Raw genomic sequence first — 17,872 nt, forward strand, 5'->3', positions numbered from 1 at the left:
TTTTGGCAGCTGCAAGGCACACTTGATTGCTTCTGCTGGATGCAGAGTTCACAGTCTCAATAGCCCAGTGCAGTGTAATCAGCCCTCCACCCTGAAGGACTTCATCCTAGAGGTTTTACAGGCTAACAAGGCAAAGTAAGAAATCAAACATCCTAAGAGGGACTGAGGCATGGACCTCTGTGAAACATTGGCTTATGCTATATTTTAATACTCTATGCAGACATTAAAATCCTCCTTTATTACAAAAGCTATAGCTCTCTCTGGAGCAAGTCACTGAAAACACTTCATTCTTTCTCTCAGTATCCAGATGCCAGTCTGGCCGAGCCATCAGCAGTGAAGGTCGGTGCTCCAGGAGAACAGTGGTTTCCTTGCTGGGGGGTTGGGAGGAGGCTGCAGAGCCTTCCAGAGGCTTCCAGATGGGGCCTTCCAGAGCATGCCTGGCTGCAGCTACCTACAGAGAGGGAGCCTTCCTGCAGTGCAGGGTCACCGAGGGTCAGGAGATACAGCTGCTCTGCCACAAGGGAGGCCCTAGGTGGAAATCTTTATGAAGTGAGAAAAGACAAGGTGCCCTGCTGCCAGGAACCACCTGTGAAACCCAGCATACCCGAAGGCCAGGAAGCCAAGCCAAAGCCAACAGGGCCCTCAAACCATCATCTCCGGGCCCCTGGACACCTGGCTTCCGACCTAGCAAACAAGCACACCTTTTCTTCCTTCAGAAGGCTAGGGCTTGGCTCCAAGGTCCACATCAGTTCTGCTTCCAGGCAAGCCCTGGAGTAGTACCAGGCCCCACACTAGGCCTGGAGAGAGAGAGAGTAAAGTTTTCTATGTACTTCTGACCTCACAGCCTCAAATGGGATCACATTGATTCCTGCTTTACATCCCAAAAGTTGGGTAACCTAACCCTTGAGTTTACTTCTCTGGATGGCAACATCCTCTTCATAACAGATGGAAAATGCCTGCCTTCAAGTTTCAGGACATTGTGTAGATGTAAAAATCTAAAGGACCTAGTAAAGAGAGTATATAATTCTAGGAGTGCTAGCCATAGTATTCAATCACTTGTGTTCGAACTGGGGCTTAGAAGTTGAAAATCTTATCAAAGTTTTACAATTAAATTATAAACTTAATAAATCGAGAAACAACTTTACTTAAGTGAGAAAATTATTTTTATATACATTTCACCAAATTAGATACATGGATGGGTAACAAGTACATGAAAAGACGCTCAACATCATTAGTTCTTAGGGAGGTACAAATTAGACACCAGAATGAGGTACAACTAAATACCCACTAGAATGCTCTCTCTCTCTCTCTCTCTCTCTCTCTCTCTCTCTCTCTCTCTCACACACACACACACACACACACACACACACACACACAGATAGACCGCCTCAGGTGTTAGCAGGGTTGTGCAGACACTGGACCCTTCCTCCATTACTGGTGGGAACACACAAATGGGCAAACGCTTTGGAAGATAATAGCAGTATCTTTTTTTTTAAAGTTTCTTTAAACATAAACCTATGGTAAGTTTACAGACACTCCAAGTCTGTCCAAGGGCTATAAAAAGGCATCCACAGGAAGATGGGACACACATGTTCATGGCAGCATTGCATACAGCCTCAAGCAGAAAGTAATCTGAATTTCTGTCAGCTATGGATGGCTGCATTGGAAAGGATTCACCTGATGGGAAACAACTCAGAGCTTAAAAGGAATGAAAGGACAGATAAAAATTTCAAAAACGCTCTGCCAAGTGAAGCTCACGAGCCAGGGTCAAATGCTACATAGCATACAACTGCCTTCACATCAAACATCCAGAGACCAAGAGCAGATCCGCGCTGGATCTCCGGGGGCTGGGGCGGGAGTGGGGTGCAACTGCAGCTGGGCTCTAGGCTGCTTTTGGGGGAGATGGAAAGGCTCTCTGAAGATGACTGCATGGCTCTACAGATGACTACATTTCATAACAGGCCATGTTCATGGTGAGTAAATTGTCTTTTAACAGAATTGCTAAAGCAAAAGGGAGAGTGTATAAAAATGATCCTAAACAAGCTGTTAGGCAACAAGAGCTCGGTTCTAACATGGGAGGAGACTCCCCCACAGACTGGAAAGAAAAATATCTCAATCTCAGTTCACAGATACATAGGATAATTTGGTGCCTGATGCTTATTCTTGTTGATTCTGTTGGACCTAAAACAGGAAAGTTTTATTCCTCTTGAATACCATAATGCTCTCCCAGACTAAGGGAGACAGAGCACCCAGAAAAAAAAATTTTTCAAAACCTCATTTCTCTTTAACAGAGAAGGGTGAGAAGTAAATTTGGAAACATTGAAATAAATACATGAAGTAAACTTGAGAGAACTTTTCCAGGCTAAGGTCTACATTTTTGCAATGCTCAGCTCCTGGCAGATGGCTCTCCTCATCTTTTCTCACCACCAGTCAGGCTGCAGGATGACACCAGGCAGAGAGAGAGAGAGAAAAAGAGAGAGAGAGAAAAAGAGAGAGAGAGATTTGAGTCTCAATGAAAGCAGTGATTTACTCAAGACCTCAGCATCAGCAAGGCAGCCTTGGAAACTGCCAAGATCCACCACCACGGCACTCAGCCTTCTGAGGCTCCCCACCCCCAACCCAGGCCTTGTCCTTGCAGGTGCAGACCCAGAAGGTTGCAGCCTCTGCATGGGTTCAGGAAGCCTATACAGACAGAGGGTTTGTATGACAGCACAATTCCTTGCCCTGCGAGGAGGCCTGGCCCATGCACAGACAGCTGGAAGTCACTTCGACCCCCAATGACACTGTTCAAAGCTTCCTGTGTTTGGCTTTTTGATTCCTGATTGACGTTCGCTGGCAAGGGGAGATAAATGCCAGGCTGAGGACAATGTTGATCCCGCTCTGACTATTCTTAGGGAAAGACTTTTCAGAATCACAAAACAAAACAAAACAAAACCCCAAAAACATTGATGTTCTTTAAGGACTGAATGGAGCCCAAGAGATCTAGGGAAGCAGGGCCGGCCCTTTCAAGGGACTGGCGAGTCCATTGAGGAGTTAATTGTTTGGGTGTACAATGACTTTATTCTGACCACATACAAAGAGCTTTCTCTTCCAGGTCCTTCAAAAGCAAGTGTGTCAAAGGGGCCAGAGGAGGAATCTGTATTAATGGCATCTCTTGGGGTCTCGGAGACGGAGGAGCCTTGGAGAATGAGGGAAGAAAGAAACCACCCCTTCCTTCCATCCTGAGATTTGAAGAGGCTCTGATAATTTCAAGTTCGCTTTCAGTTCTCAGATGCTTCCCAACCCAAAGCCATCACCGGTGAGCCTCCTTCATACTAGGTCGCTCCTGTCTACCTTTTTTCCAATGACAAGGAGATGCCCTTCAACCTGGGAGAAGAGCTCTGAACAAAAATCCTTGCCTCACACCAGGAACAGGATGGGATGCATGTCAAACTCAAGGTTGCCTGAGGCACACAACATGTGACCAGTGAGGTTTGGGTCTGGAACGTGACCCACCTGGCCTGTGAGAGCAGAAGTGATCTGGGCACTTCAGATTCTATCCAAAATGCGAGGACAGTGATCAACTTTGTGTTGACACTCCTGCCTGCTCCCTCCTAGGTGTGCGGCTTTGTGCCGCCTGTTTGCAAACAGTGCCCCATGCCCTCAAGCCCTGTATTCCAACCAAGAAGAGCAAAACATGGAGGCTGCTAAAAACGCGACCAGCTGAAGCAGAGGAGGTGGAGGTGCTGTAAAACAGTGAATCACACCAAAGATTGTGCTCCTGGTTTTAACTATTTTGAAATGATGATAGATTCATAAGAAGTTGCAAAAATAATAAAGGCCCTGTGTACCTTTGATCCAGTTTTTCCCAGTGGGAGCATTTTTATAGTTAATTACATAGGTAACATAACTGCAGTATAATATCAACGCTGGGAGATGGGTATTGGTATCATTCATGGGTCCCATTCAGGTTCCACCAGTTATTTTTTAATTAATTAATTTGGCAGGTAGAGAGACACACGGAGAACTTGAATCCAGTGGTTCACTCCCCAAATAGTCTCCACAGCATGGGCTGGGCCAGGAGTTTTCAGCCAGAAATTCAATCTTCCTTGAGTCATCACTGCCATCTCTTAAGAGCTGTATCAGCAAAAAACTGGCATTAGGAGCAGGACCCAGGGATTCAGTCTGGGCTCTCCTTTGTGGGATACAGGTGTCTGAAGTACTAAGCCAAACTTGTACTCCAGATGCCATCCATTTTGCATGCATATATGTGGAACTCTATGCAATGTCATGGAACTACCACCACCACAATCAAGGCGGAGTGGTTCCAGCATTGGAAAGATCTGCCCGGTGCTACCCTTTCTGCTCAACATGTCTCCTCCTTCACTCTGTCCATCACGCCTGCCAACCACAAAGTTCTCCTCCATCTCCACAATTTCATTCCTAGGCTGACATGTGAATGGATCACATGACACAGCACCGTTTGAGATGGAGCATTTTTTCCTTTGCTTGATGCCTGTGAGATCCTACAGGTAGTCTGTTGCTCAGCGATCTTGCTGCTACGGACGGACTGTCATTTACTTTATCCACTAGATGACTTCAGATTGCGTCCATTTTTTCACCAGGACAGATAAAGCTTCCACTTACAGGTTTTTGTGTAGACATCATTTTTTTATTTCTCTAAAATAAACAATTGCAACTGCTAAATTATGCATACATTAAGTAGATAGTTAGCTTAGTATTTTTGTGTTTTTCTTAGGACTTATTTATTTTAAAATCACAATTACAGAGAGGGGAAGAGAGGGAGAAGAAAGAGACTCTCCACCTGTTGGTTCACCCCTAGGACTGGGGTCAGGCTGAAACCAGGAGCCAGGAACTTCATGTGTCTCTCCCCACCTGGGTGGCAGGAGCCCAAACTTGGGCCATCTTCTGCTGCTTTTCCCAGGCCATCAGCAGGGAGCTGGATCGCAAGTGAAGTGGCTGGAACAGGAACCACCACTCACAAAACATCCCAGTGTCACAGGCTGAGGCTTTACCTGCTAGGCCACAAAGTTGGCTCCTAGGTTTGTTTTTAATAAGTTTGCATAGTATTTCTCAGAGTGCTTAATTACCATTTTACATTATCAGCGATACTCGAGAAATCCACTTTACCTGAAGCCTCACCAGCATTTGATATGATCACTATTTCTTATTTAATTCTTCTGATAGGGATGCAATGGTATCTTATCATGGTATTTGAATTTCCTGTGTCTTAACTGCTGTTGAAAGTTTTCTCATGTGCCTTTGGTGGGATGTGTACTGGTGTGTGTCACTCATTTTTGACTTTTAACTGTTATCCTGCAGAATGTTCAATGTTCTTCCTCTATTCTTGGAAAGTTCTGTATCAGATGTATGGTTTGTAAATGTGTTCTCTCAGTCTTCTGTATTTTCATTCTCTTTACAAAATCGTCTGTAGAGCCACTTTTTTAAAATTTGAAATCTAATTTATACATGAATTTTTGCATTACACTTTTGATAGTAAAGATGTGTTTTGTTTTTATCTAGATTTTTTAATTTTCCTTATATGGTTTTCCATTATATGGTTTTATAGTTACAGAATTTCTAATAGCTTTACATTTTACATGTAAATCTATGATACATTTGAATGGATTTTTGAATAAGGGGTGAGGTTTAGGTTGAGGGCTTGGGTTCATTTATAGGTTTTGTTTGTCTGTCTGAGCTCACAGATGTCCATTTGCCACAATATAATTTCGCAAAATGACTGTCTTTCCTCCATTGAATGGCTTATGCAACACTGTCTGAAATCAGCTGACCAGACTTGTGGGGCTCTGTTCCTACGTTTTCTGTTCTGTCCCACTGATTTATTTATCTATCTGATTGCCAACTACCATACTGTCTTACTCGCTGTGGCTCTTGGAAGTTGGAGGAGTGAATCAGCTACCTAACCACTTGTCACCCAGCTTCCTGGAAATGCATACCTTGGGAGACAGTAGATGATAGTCCAAGAACCTGGGTCCCTGACACCCCGTGGGAATGCCTGGGTGCTCCTTATTTTGGTCTGTCTCTGCCCTGATAGTTGTAGGCATTTGGGGAGTGACCAGGGCATAAAAGCTCCAAGGGGCTTTTCTTAGATGCTCTGCCCAGGAGCTACTAGCCAGGGCCACATCCCTTCCCCACCTGCATTTGCAGAGGCTTTCTAGAATCCCACTGATTCTCAGGGAGGCTTATCTCTCTTCAACATACCTAATAACATGGGTAGATTACCACCACCACTTCCAACCCTGTCACTTGCAGCAAATGGATGGAACCGGAGGATGTCATGCTGAGTGAAGTAAGCCAGACACATCAAAACAAATACCATGTGTTCTCCTGCTTATGTGGAAGCTAAAATTTAAAAAAAAGAAAAAGAAAAAGCAGAATGTTGATAGCTAGAAGCTGGGAGAGTAAAGGACTTCAGATTTTAAAAGTTAAGGGAAGCTGGGTGTGGGTCACTAATTGGGACAAATACACAAATATGAGATTTTAATAATAGGGGGAGTGGAACAAGGAATATATAGGGGAACTCTTTGTTTCACTAACCCTACAATTTTTGTTTTCTAAACTTTAAAACTTCCCAAACATGTATTTTAATTCAACAATAAAAGTATACTATAAATTTAACAAAAAATATAAGTTTATTTTTGTGCAAAGGAAAAAAACCCTTGAGAGATCAGTATTTGGCCTAGGGGTTAGGACACCAATTCAAATGCCCATGCTCCACATGGAAGCACTTGGGTCAGAGTCCTGGCTCCTGACTTCAGCTTCTTGCCAACGCAGACCTTGAAGCACAGCAGCAGTGACTCGAGCAAGCGTGCCCCTCTCACTCCTGGGTACACCTGGATGGCATCCCCATTCCTGGCCCTGACCCTGGCTACTGTAGGCATGTGGGGAGTGAATCAGTGAACAGGAGAGTTTTCTTTCTCTCCTTTCTCTGTCTCTGCCTTTCAAGAAGATGATGTTTTTGAAATCCATGAATAATTTTTTTCATAGTACACCTTTTTGTGAACTTTTGGAAGGCCTCGATGTTTTTTTTTTCATTGCACTTATTTTGCTTTGTCTATTAGTAGGAAGAGAACAGATTGAATGCAATTCACAGATACAGTTCTACTAACATAATGATATTTGCTCTTCCTCCTTCCTTGTGGCTCTCCTGTCTGCTTCCATTCCTCTTCCTTTTCTCTCTCTCTTTTTCCTTCTTTCTTGACTATAAATTAAATTTCAAATATTTTACCGCAAAAATTAGGTGTTAATCCACAGCTCACATCCTGGCTGTTCTACCTCTGATCCAACTCTCTCCTGATGAATCTGGGAAAATCAAAGAAAGACAGCCCAAGTGTTTGGGCCCCTGTACCCACATGGGAGACCCAGATGAAGCTCCTGGCTCCTGACTTAAGCTTGGCTCAGCTCTAGCCTTTGTGGCCATTTGGAGGGTAAACCAGTGGACAGAAGATTCTCTGTGCATGTATCCCTCTGCAACTCTGCCTTAAAAACAAGTAACTCTTTTTTTTTAATTCACATTTTTTACACCAAAATAAACTTTAATTCAATTTTCCAGGAATTTTTGAATCCCCCTTATATATATGAATAAAAGAATCAACTATGAAATATCTATGGTTACAAAAGTCATCAGAGACCCAAGTTAATCAATGACTGAGAAGTCTTTTGTATCCTTAAATCACATATTCTTTCCAGGCATTGAAGATGGGGGTATAGACAGGATTCAAATCTTTTTTTTTTTAAGATTTATTTTTATTCTTATTAGAAAGGCAATGTATAGAGCGCAGAGACAGAGAGAAAGATCTTCCGTTCACTGGTTTATTCCCCAAGTGGCCACTCAATGGCTGGAGCTGAGCCAATATGAAGCCAGGAGCCAGGAGCTTCTTCTGGGTTCTCCCACATGGTTGCTGGGTCCCAAGGCTTTGCGCCATCCTCTACTGCTTTCCCAAGCCACAAGCAGGGAGCTGGATGGGAAGTGGAGCAGTTGGGATGTGAACTGGTGCTCATATGGAATCCAGGCGGATGCAAAGTGAGGATTTAGTCACTAGGCCCAGGGATTCAAATCTTAGTTATGTCCTCTTCATGCATAAACTTCGGTTCAAAGACCTAGAATGGGGGGGAGGGCGTGCGATATGGTGCGTGGCAAGTGGGGAGCCACGCTGCAGGAGTCATCAGCTATGGGTGAAGGGGTGTGTTGTGTGTGCCTGGGCTCCCGACATTGACCGCTGCAGTGCCAGTGTGCTGACACGCCAGTCATGGTCAAGGTGGTTCCATGCATGCGACAGCAGCAGCAAAAAGCATGTAGACAATCCAAGAGCTGCCTCCTGTGGACTGGCAGCTGCCGAGGCGCAACCCTGTTGCAGCCGGCCTGGTCTCAGGATGAGTGCTTCTCCACCAGGGAAAAGCCATGTAAGCAGAAGCCAAAGCTGTCTCCATCCTACCACCTGAGCTGGGCGTCATCAGACCTTTGCCATCTTTCGACAATGCTGAAAGATCAACTACCACCTGAGCCTCCCTCTCCATGATGGGGAACGAGGAATCGGGGAGAATTGGGAAGAAGTTAAAGTCTCATGAGAGGGAGACACATTCTATATGCAACACAGGCAGCCTGGCACTTCTCAGCCACTGCACCCCCTCCCAGGTGCACAACACCCCCCTCCAGAAGGCCTGAGCCTAGAGGTCTCAATGTCCCTTTCATCTGCGACAACTACCCTGCACAACCCCTGCTCTGTGTTCAGTGTTGCCTGACTCATCACTTGGGTGGCAAAGTCTACAAGTTGGCACCAACCTGAAGACGAGGCTCCACAAGACAGCCTAAAAATAGGGATGTAGGGGAGGGGACCCTGGAGGAAAAAAAAAAAAAACATGACTCACTTTCTGCTTGGAGCACAATCTATGGGGCCACTGGGGAATTAGAACTTGCAATTAGAGGTGGGCTTGACAAATCCAGACGTCTGTGCAGAAAACGAAAGCAGAATGCAGTTGTGTTTTACTTTTGTCTCACTTTACCGAAAAAAAAAAAAAAAAAAACTAACTCCCAGACCTCTTAGAGAAAAACAGCAAACTCTGCTGACCCTCAATATGCACCTGTCATTTATCACAACATCCCAGAGCTTCAGAGCCTCTGGGCACTCAGAACGCAAAGCTCCCAGAGAACAGCCAGAGATCGGCTTCCACCTGCCGCCCATATTCCCTCATTCAGTCAAGCTTGAGAACTCCTCTCCTTTCACCCCACAGGAAGTGAGGGCCACCCCTAAACTTGGTAATCCTGAAACCCACTCCAATCACACAAGGTAGTTAGCATCAAGATCAACACCTCCACTGCCATCATCACCCACCCCTCCCCCCTCAATACACACAAAGAAGAGCCACAAAAAAACCCATAGGTCCAAATACAGCCAGGTAACCCTGCACGGGGTAAGCTCATAATCTCTTCTCACTTTCCTTCAGGCTATCTCAGTGACAACTCAAACACACATCTCACTCAACCTCTGCAGGCTTCGGCCGCTCCAGCAGCAGATTCCCTGCCTCCAAGGGGCTGCTGGGAGCCCTCGCCTTCCTGCAGATGCTCCTCCATGACATCCAATAAAGCACCCCCAAGTGGATATGTGTGCCACCTCCAAGGCATGCTCCACCTTCCATCTCTCTCCAAGGGCAAGGACCAAGAAGGGGAAGCGGGAGGTGGGGGGACAGCCAGGATGCGACTGCTCCAGATCAATGGATATTTGAAACTCAAACACATGGCCCAGGACCTACACTGCACGTGTTAATGACCACACATGTGCCCATAAAGGAGTCCGTTAAACACAGGAGCCCTAACAGCGGAGTGTGGAAAGAACATCCCAGGAGATTTGGTAAACAGTCTCAAGTTGTGGACCTCCTCCCCTTCCCCCTGTGAGAGCACGTGTGTGGGTAAGATGACAGTGCCTCCCTCCCCTTTTTCCCTCGGGCCTCACACCTGCACACTCCAAGCACCGCAACCACCCAGGCCTCCTGTCTGGTCTCCCCGGGGCGGGGGAAGGGCAAATGGCTATGTCTTGTTCCCCCCATTCGTCCCCCCACCCCATCCGCCCAACCTCCCTCCCACCTCTCTTCCTCCTGCTATCTCTCTGGGCCTCCTCCCCAGCCCCCCACACATTCTGACTTTCTCTTCTGCTTCAGAAGACCAGCTCCTGGCCAGCACCCAGACTCTATGCTCACACAATACATCTTTTCATTCCTTCCAGGCACAGAGGTTCACCCCCACCCCCTCCCCAGCTGCCCGGCCCTGTCATAGGGCATATTCAAAAAGGCAAGAGGAGAGGGAGAGAGAAAAGCTGGTCCTCACCCACCTGGCTGCCCCCAGCATCACGTGCACCCCAACCCCAACCTCCAGCCTGACCCTGCTCAAGGGCCCAGACCTAGCAGCACTTTGTGGCAGGCCTCAGGGCTGTGAGCTGCAGCCCTAGGCAGATGTCTTCCAGGAGAGCCCAAGTGTGGGCTGAGCTCAGACAAGGGGCTTTTGTGTCTTGCCACCTGCTGCCCTCCAGAGCACATTCCTTTCCTAAGTGGCAGCTGAAAGAGGAACCTGGTGGCAGGTTGACACAGGATATTAGGAATGCCCTCTCTCGCACCCTGTTCCCGTTCAAACCCCGGTTTCCTGAGCAGGTGTGGCTTCAGATAGCCCTTCCTAAAGGTGGCCCCAACCTGCTCTTCACTGTACTGCCCATGGCAGACAAAGAGAAGAGTATCTAGCACCTAATTTGATCCTTCAAAGTAGAAGGAAATAGAAACCAAGAGATGGAACCCAAGTCTCCAGCGTGGGAAGACAGTGAGCTCTAGTGCAGCACCCGGCCCCACCCGAGTCCTTTGCTTGACTTTTGCATCCAAGAGGAAGCTTTTGAAGGACTCTGTGGGATGCAGGGACATACTTCATGCTGGAGAGCACACAGCTGGGAATCAACAGCAACTCATCCCTCATGCTTAAGAGAACAGCTTTCACTCCTAACCACCTGCAGGAAGCAGGCTCTCCTGCCCTTTCCCTGCTCAGCCAACTGACCCCAGAACCATAAAAAACACAAGGTGCACACTCCTGTTTCTTGTGGGGTAATAGCCTTAGCCCACCTGCCCTCTTCCAGCTCCATCTGTTGAGCCCAGATGACTCCAGGTCTAACTGGCTTTGTTATTCACATGGCACACTATTGCATCAACCTGAAAAGCGTGTCTCTGTCCAGCTTAAGAACCACAGTCCCATGCAAGGTCTTAGTGAGTGTGCATTTTCACTCAGCAGCCTACATTCTGTTCCTTCTGGGAAAATCTGGGTGGTCAAGTGCTCGTGGGTTATAGTGTGTTTTTCCTATGTCCAGGAAAAAGCGCAATGGTTCTAGACATTTCTATGGCCAGAAGCAAACATGAAGGTGACTCCTTTACTCCTGGCAAGTGGACAAACAGCAATCACAGAATTGAGGACTTCAGGTCTTTGCAGAAAGAGGTCTTTATGTCCCTCTCTACACTTTCCCACCGGGAAGGCAACCACCAGCATCAATGGCTCTCTCCTCACTGCTCCAGAAGGATCTGGAAAGACATCTGCTCCCTTCTTTCGAAACACTTCCTCATTCCTGCCCAAGGGAAGCAAGACAGACTGTCTGGTCCATCGGTCCATGTTTTCTAGTTGGGTGATGGTATTGCCATGATCCACGCCCACATCTTGGAGCACCTGCATCCTGGAGTAGGAGGCTCTCAGAGTTTTAGCTCCTATACTTGGAGCAGCAGACTTCCTCTTCTATCCATCCCCATAGCCTAAACACCAGAGCAGGGACCACAGCCTGGATTTGATCTTGATCTCCCAATAAGTCTGCAAACTTAGTTCCAAAAGGAGCACACAGTTTCAACCCCAGAGCTGGGGGACTCAGCCTGGAATGGGAGTGAAGAATACTAGCACATGCAATGGAATGGAAATCCCTACTCAGCCACCAGCTCTCTTTGTGTGTGCCACCCCAAGGGGTATCAGCAGGCCTCAGTCTCTCTTCCACACTGGAAATTGTGGGCCTCATATTCCAGAGACCTATGGCTTATGCTGATTTGTCCATTACATAGTACTCAGACATACCCCAGCTTCAGAATTTTGAAGGCCCAATGCAAGACAAATGCATAGGACTCTTTGTTTAAAAAAGCAGGAATAACTTACGGTTCAGCATGAAAATCTAAAGCTTTATCCTTTCATCCACAATTTCTTCCCCCTAAATTGTCATAACTTAAAAATAAAATCTACTATTTAACATTGGTTGAGGTTGAAAAAAAATTGTAAGCAGGCTATGGGAGTCACAGGCACACATCATCAAAGCTGCATGTTAATGGGGAGAGGAGGCTGCTTGGCAGCTCCTTGTCTCTCAGGGATCTCCTCTGTACAGGTACATGCTGCACTCAGCCAAAAACAGCAAAACAGCTGTCCAGGCTGCTTGCCCACGAAGCCAATCTAATCATAGTGAAGACAACTTGGGGCGGTTGGAGCAATTATTAAAGAGAATCAGTTTGGGGTGTGACTTCATGGAGCATGAGAGCCCAGGGTTGACTCCTATCTTCCTCATCCTCTCGGTTAAATGTCGGCTCCACTTGTAGCTGATTGGCTAATCTCCAAGGAATCGAGATTCTCAGAACTCTCTCTATTGCTCTGCCAGTTCTGCAGTCTCCACTCCCCCTACCTCCTTCAGAATTCTGGGAGCTCAGTCCCCATCACTGTGGAACCTTACTTACCTCTGACCTTCCTTCCAGGGAGGAAACAAAGAACAAGAATGGAGAAGTCCTTCTGCAGAGCACTGTGAGCTTGCACTCCAGGCTCCTTCTGTCTTCCAAGAACTCCTGCTTGGACTGGCTTTAGAAGCAAACATTTAGATAAAGCATAAAACTCCACTCACCTTTCCTTCCTGAGTTACCCTGGTTCAAGGGCTTGTCGGTGACTGAACCTTGGGTGAGAGGGGAAACAAAAACACAGCCATTCAGAATGAATCGTGGTTGGTTTCTTTCAAAGAGTTGGCAGAGCCTGATGTTACGAGCATATGGTCCTGTATATATGTATTGTATACACATTGAGGGATATTATATACAAAGTTAGCACATACATACATGCCGAGTGGGGTTTGTTTAACATCAATGTCACTGATAACCCAGCACTGTTGAGACTAACAGTGATTTCCAAGTTCCTCGGCAATGGCCTGGACCAGATTTTTTTTTCAAAGCTCCACATCTCTGTAACTCCCTTGTTGGACATTCCATCATTTTCCCTTTGCCTCCATCCTCTCACTTTCTCCTCTTCTCACCAAGTCCACATTGTGAGCCATGTCCAGTCATCAGGGCCAACTGAAAAGAAACCCCCTCTTACTGCAAATGTAATGATTGACATCCCTTGGTTAGGGCAGGAAATCGGCGATTTTCCATCTACATTAAGTAGAAAATTGTTGGCCCAATTGTACTGAATGGGCTAAAATAGTCCAAGGCATGGAAACAATTTTCTAGATACAGCCTGTTCCTCAAGGAGTGAGCAGCGTGTGTGCCTGGCCAAACATCTGCCCTTCAAATACTGGGACTGCATGTGTACCCCATCCTCTGATCATGACCTTGTGGCACCTGTCTTCTCCGTGAACCTCACACAAGCATGGCAAAGTCAGTTCACTCACAGAAGGGCACCCAGAGATGACCCTCCAACAAAATTAAAGGAAAAATCCATATTCTCTTAATCCATGCCATGCCCATTCTTCATATCCTACTGGTTCTGTGAGAATTCAATTATATTACCCTGCATGGCTTGTTTCGAGTGCTTTTGTTTGCTTTACATGAAACTTTCCAGGTCATTTGCAGGGACAGCTAATTCCTGTCCCTCCTCACTCCAACCCCAATTAAGGTTTCCAGTTTCCATGTAAACGACAAATAAAGTAAACTTCCCTTTTTGACCTGAAAATTTGGTTTCCTGATGTAGATTCTTACTGCCCTTTCCACTTACGTTTCCCTTTACCTAGCAGGGTTAGCAGAAACATGAACTGATTTCATTAAGAAAGGTGAAAGTTGCTATAGTAAGACTGCTAGACTTTAGAATTCCCCATATTAGCATAATGTTTTATGCTTAGATTTACACATATATTCAAACATAAATAAGTTAACAAAATCCTATGAACACAAACATATGGAGCAGGACAGGTCCTTTTGAATGGGGCCCAAGCCACATAGTGGATGAAGAGAGCAGCTTGTGAGAGCAGCTTGTGAATGGAAGTGAAAAGCATGGAGTTTGTATAAAGTCATAATTCACAAACCAAAGAAATTGGCCTAAGGCCAAATTTTCTCTATGCTTAGGAAACTGAAAATAGAAAAGGCTTGATTTTTGGTATGCACTAACCCCATGGGTCCCTAGAACAGTGATTGCTTAGCTTGCTTAATCATCAGAACTACTTGTGAAGCATCATCAAATAAAGAATTCAGGTCTCACTCCATATCTAGTGAATCAAATGGGGGAGACAACTTTAGGTGCTTCACACTTCTCCAGGCATCACTGGCACTCAGGCAAATTTAAAGGCAAAAGTTGTCCATGATTCAACATGACATTGTTCAAGTGTGACGCTGAGGCCACCACCCTCTTTCCTTGCTCCCAGGACTGACAACAGTAATAGGTCATGACAACCTTCGATGTTGAACTTCCATGCAGTTTCAAAATCCACTTCAGTAAAGTGCTGCAAGGATTACTACCAATAAGTCAGCACACACACTGAAAACCCGTATCATTCCAGCTCTACTGGTTAAAACCAATGCTTACGCAAAAAATAGCAAACCAGAAATCTCAATTCAGAAGTAATAAATATATATGCATAGGCATATACTCTCATCACCCAGCTGACCACTGAGCAGATGTGTCAGCATCCACCCTCACCTGAGAAAGGGCTTATACCACCAAACAGCCTTTTGGAGGTGCCCCCAAAGATGCAGGAGGTCCCTCTTCAACCCTTTTCATTCTTCCCACCTCTCTCTACAGTACCTGAACATACAGGAGTTTTGTTCTGCACAGAAGAGCCACTGATGGGCTTCCCATCTGGGGTGACACACCAGCAGTAGCCCGTGTACGTGTGGCATTGCACCTGTTCCAGGAATTGAAAAGAGAAGAGCACCGTAAGTGTTGGGTCAATATCAGGAGGCATGACCCATCCGTTCCAAGCACAAGTATGCCACCCTTACAATGTAGGAAGAACTCTGTCCACATCTCAACCTCCACATTTGTCCTCAGAATGCCTCTCAGAAGGACACATCAGCCAGCAACCTTGGATGTGCTTGGACGTGCAACCTTGGACGTGCACCCTCAGTGGTTTTTCACCCTTTTTCTTAACACTGGACATGTGACACCATCCTAAGATACATTCATTGTATTTTTCCTTTGATAGTGTTCACCAATACTTATATTTTTTTCCTAAGTACCAGCAGACACTCCCATCCAGTTGTCCAAAGATCCTGCCCATTGAGCTTCATTTGGCAAGTACAAGTTAGATTTGCACCTTCGTAGGCTGGTAAGACATTTAAACAAAACAGGACAAACAGTAAACTTTTCTTGGCTTTTCCATGCATCTGCTCCTTGGTCAGCATGCCCACTACTGACGACATGGATATCTTAGATGGGGGCACACATTAAGGGGTTCAGGTAAGAACAGAGTCCTTTTCAGATGCAGGAGCTATTTCTAGATCTTCCACTGCACCACTGCGTGGTCTTCCTCAAGTCTGATGTACCAATCTTGAAATAGTGAATGAAGACAAGACATTCTGCATTCTTCAGTATAATCCTCTTTCCCTTTTAATAGCTGTCATCATATCCATCTCTTCCCACCCTACCCAACTCTCTTCTTCTTGTCTGCTTTCACCATGGAGTTCCTAAAAGCGTGAGGAAGCACACTTCCCTTCTGACAACCCCTTACTTTTTCACTTTTGGACTCCTGCTAGTTATTCAACTTGCTGACATGGTGCCCAAGATCCCCTGATTGACTCTGTCTATCCTGAATGTCATTCTACTGTAATGTGTCCACACACACAGTAGCCACTCTGGCCACAGTGAACCTTCTGAGGCCTTAAGCACACATTACTTTCTCATGATTAGGAACCTTGACTTGCTCCAACAACTTGTTTGTCTACCATATCGTTTCCCAACCCACTCCTAGCTAGCCCCTTCAAGTTACCAGCCTCCCTCCATTTCCTCAAGGAAGTCCCAACCTCCCCTTCCTCCTTCTCACTCCTCCCTCTGCTCTTCTCCACACCCTGTATACCTCAGCTTCAGAAATACTATCACAAGGAATCCAGGCTGTTGATTTCTGTTGCCCATGTCCCCTACTCTAGACCATGACCTCAAAAACTACACACTAGTTATTTCTGCATTTTCAGCGTCCATCTTGATACCTAAAATTTATAACAGGTGACTAAGGAATTGAATAAAGGCATGAATTATCATATTTCCTCCATTCTTGATCTCCATCAAATCAAAAAATATAGCATGGATTTAAACATCCCCATCACATTAAGTGCAGATCTCAGTGACAAGATGCATACCAATTGCAAAGATATTAAAGTGTGGAGAAATGTACCTCTTGGAATCCAGGACATCTTGGAATGGAGGCTAGACAGCAATTACATAGAAATTGAAGAGGTGAGGTATAGAGAGGACAGAATGAAAAAGAGATTTGACAGCCTGGAAGAAATCCAGAAGTTACCACTGAGGCAGAAAAGCAACAAGAAAGTATCTGAGATGGGTAAAAGACACCTTAATTTCCCCAGAGACAAGTAGTTTCTTTACAGACCTAGAAACAGAAATCAGAACAAGACTAAGGGTGCCTTCTTCCCACCAGCAAAATTGTTACCTTGAGAAGGAGGTGCTCACCTCTACTGTCTCTGCAAGGAGACCACGCTTACCTGCCTGCACCCACTTCCACATTCCACTTCTATAGATCCCTTGTTCCTAGCTCACTGGCCCAGATGCTCCCCAGAATCAATGTCTTGGGCTGGGTCAATGCTGCCTTCTGAGAAAGCTCGATAGTGAAATGAAATGAAATTCAGACAGACATGGGTTTGAATCCTAGGCCAGCCTCTTGCACATTAGGTACATTACTTAGGTCTTTGAGCTCTGCCTACTAAATGGGGATACTGATGCCCAACCTGGAGGGCTGTGGTAAGGCAGCTCAATTCCCCAGTGGCTGAAGCAGTGACTATTACAAAAACTGGCCAGTGATAACCTCTTGGGCCAGGGCTCCTCCAGGAACCTCCAGAGGTGTGGCTGCTTGGAACTGCTGCTGAAAACTTGGAGTCCATCCCTGCAGGGGTTGTCAGCCCTGCGGACAACGGTTCCTAGGGATGGTGCCTCCCCAGTGGTAGCATTTCTGTGGAGTCTAGTCCTGATGCCTTTCTCCTCCATAGCCAATAACAAATCACCTCATGGGAAATTTGTCCCAGGGAGCAGACAGCCATTCTGATTCACTCCCAGGTCCCTCGGCTTCCACAGTTCAGTTAGGCCTCTCTCTCTCTTGAAAAGACTGTATCCCACAATGTGATGCTAGAGACTGTGCCTGGTGCTGCACTGCTGGAGTCATGCCTGTAGTCACGCAGGCTGTAGATGGGAGCTGAGCCTGCCAAAGTCCAACTCCAGCTACTGAGGACAAAACGCATACATGAGTAAGAGCCCAAGCCCAGAGCTTTGTTTCAGAGGATATAATCTAACCTCTGGGCTCAGAGGGCCCAGGGGCCACATTCACACTGAGTGTGCCCATTGTGTCCTTGCAGGCACATGGGCAATGCCTCCTGGCCCCCAGCCAAGCCCCTGGGCCTAAACATAGTTTCTTTCTCTCCAGGCTCCAAGGAATGTCCC

At 46.1% G+C, this 17,872-nt stretch overlaps 1 protein-coding gene across 4 annotated transcripts in view; it reads right to left on the reverse strand.

Annotated features, from left to right (window-relative positions):
• Positions 1–17,872, reverse strand: part of SMOC1 (SPARC related modular calcium binding 1) — a 145,814-nt gene that overhangs the window by 41,553 nt on the left and 86,389 nt on the right. For all 4 annotated transcript variants that reach the window (XM_058655506.1, XM_058655507.1, XM_058655505.1 and 1 more), the window contains exons 4-5: positions 15,014–15,113; positions 12,909–12,956 (exon numbers count right to left, since the gene is read on the reverse strand). In XM_058655506.1, coding sequence (XP_058511489.1) covers positions 12,909–12,956; positions 15,014–15,113 — 148 coding nt within the window. The remainder of the gene's footprint in view (positions 1–12,908; positions 12,957–15,013; positions 15,114–17,872) is intronic.

The sequence above is a fragment of the Ochotona princeps genome, chromosome 26, assembly GCF_030435755.1.
Source record: "Ochotona princeps isolate mOchPri1 chromosome 26, mOchPri1.hap1, whole genome shotgun sequence".
Classification (NCBI taxonomy): Eukaryota; Metazoa; Chordata; class Mammalia; order Lagomorpha; family Ochotonidae; genus Ochotona; species Ochotona princeps.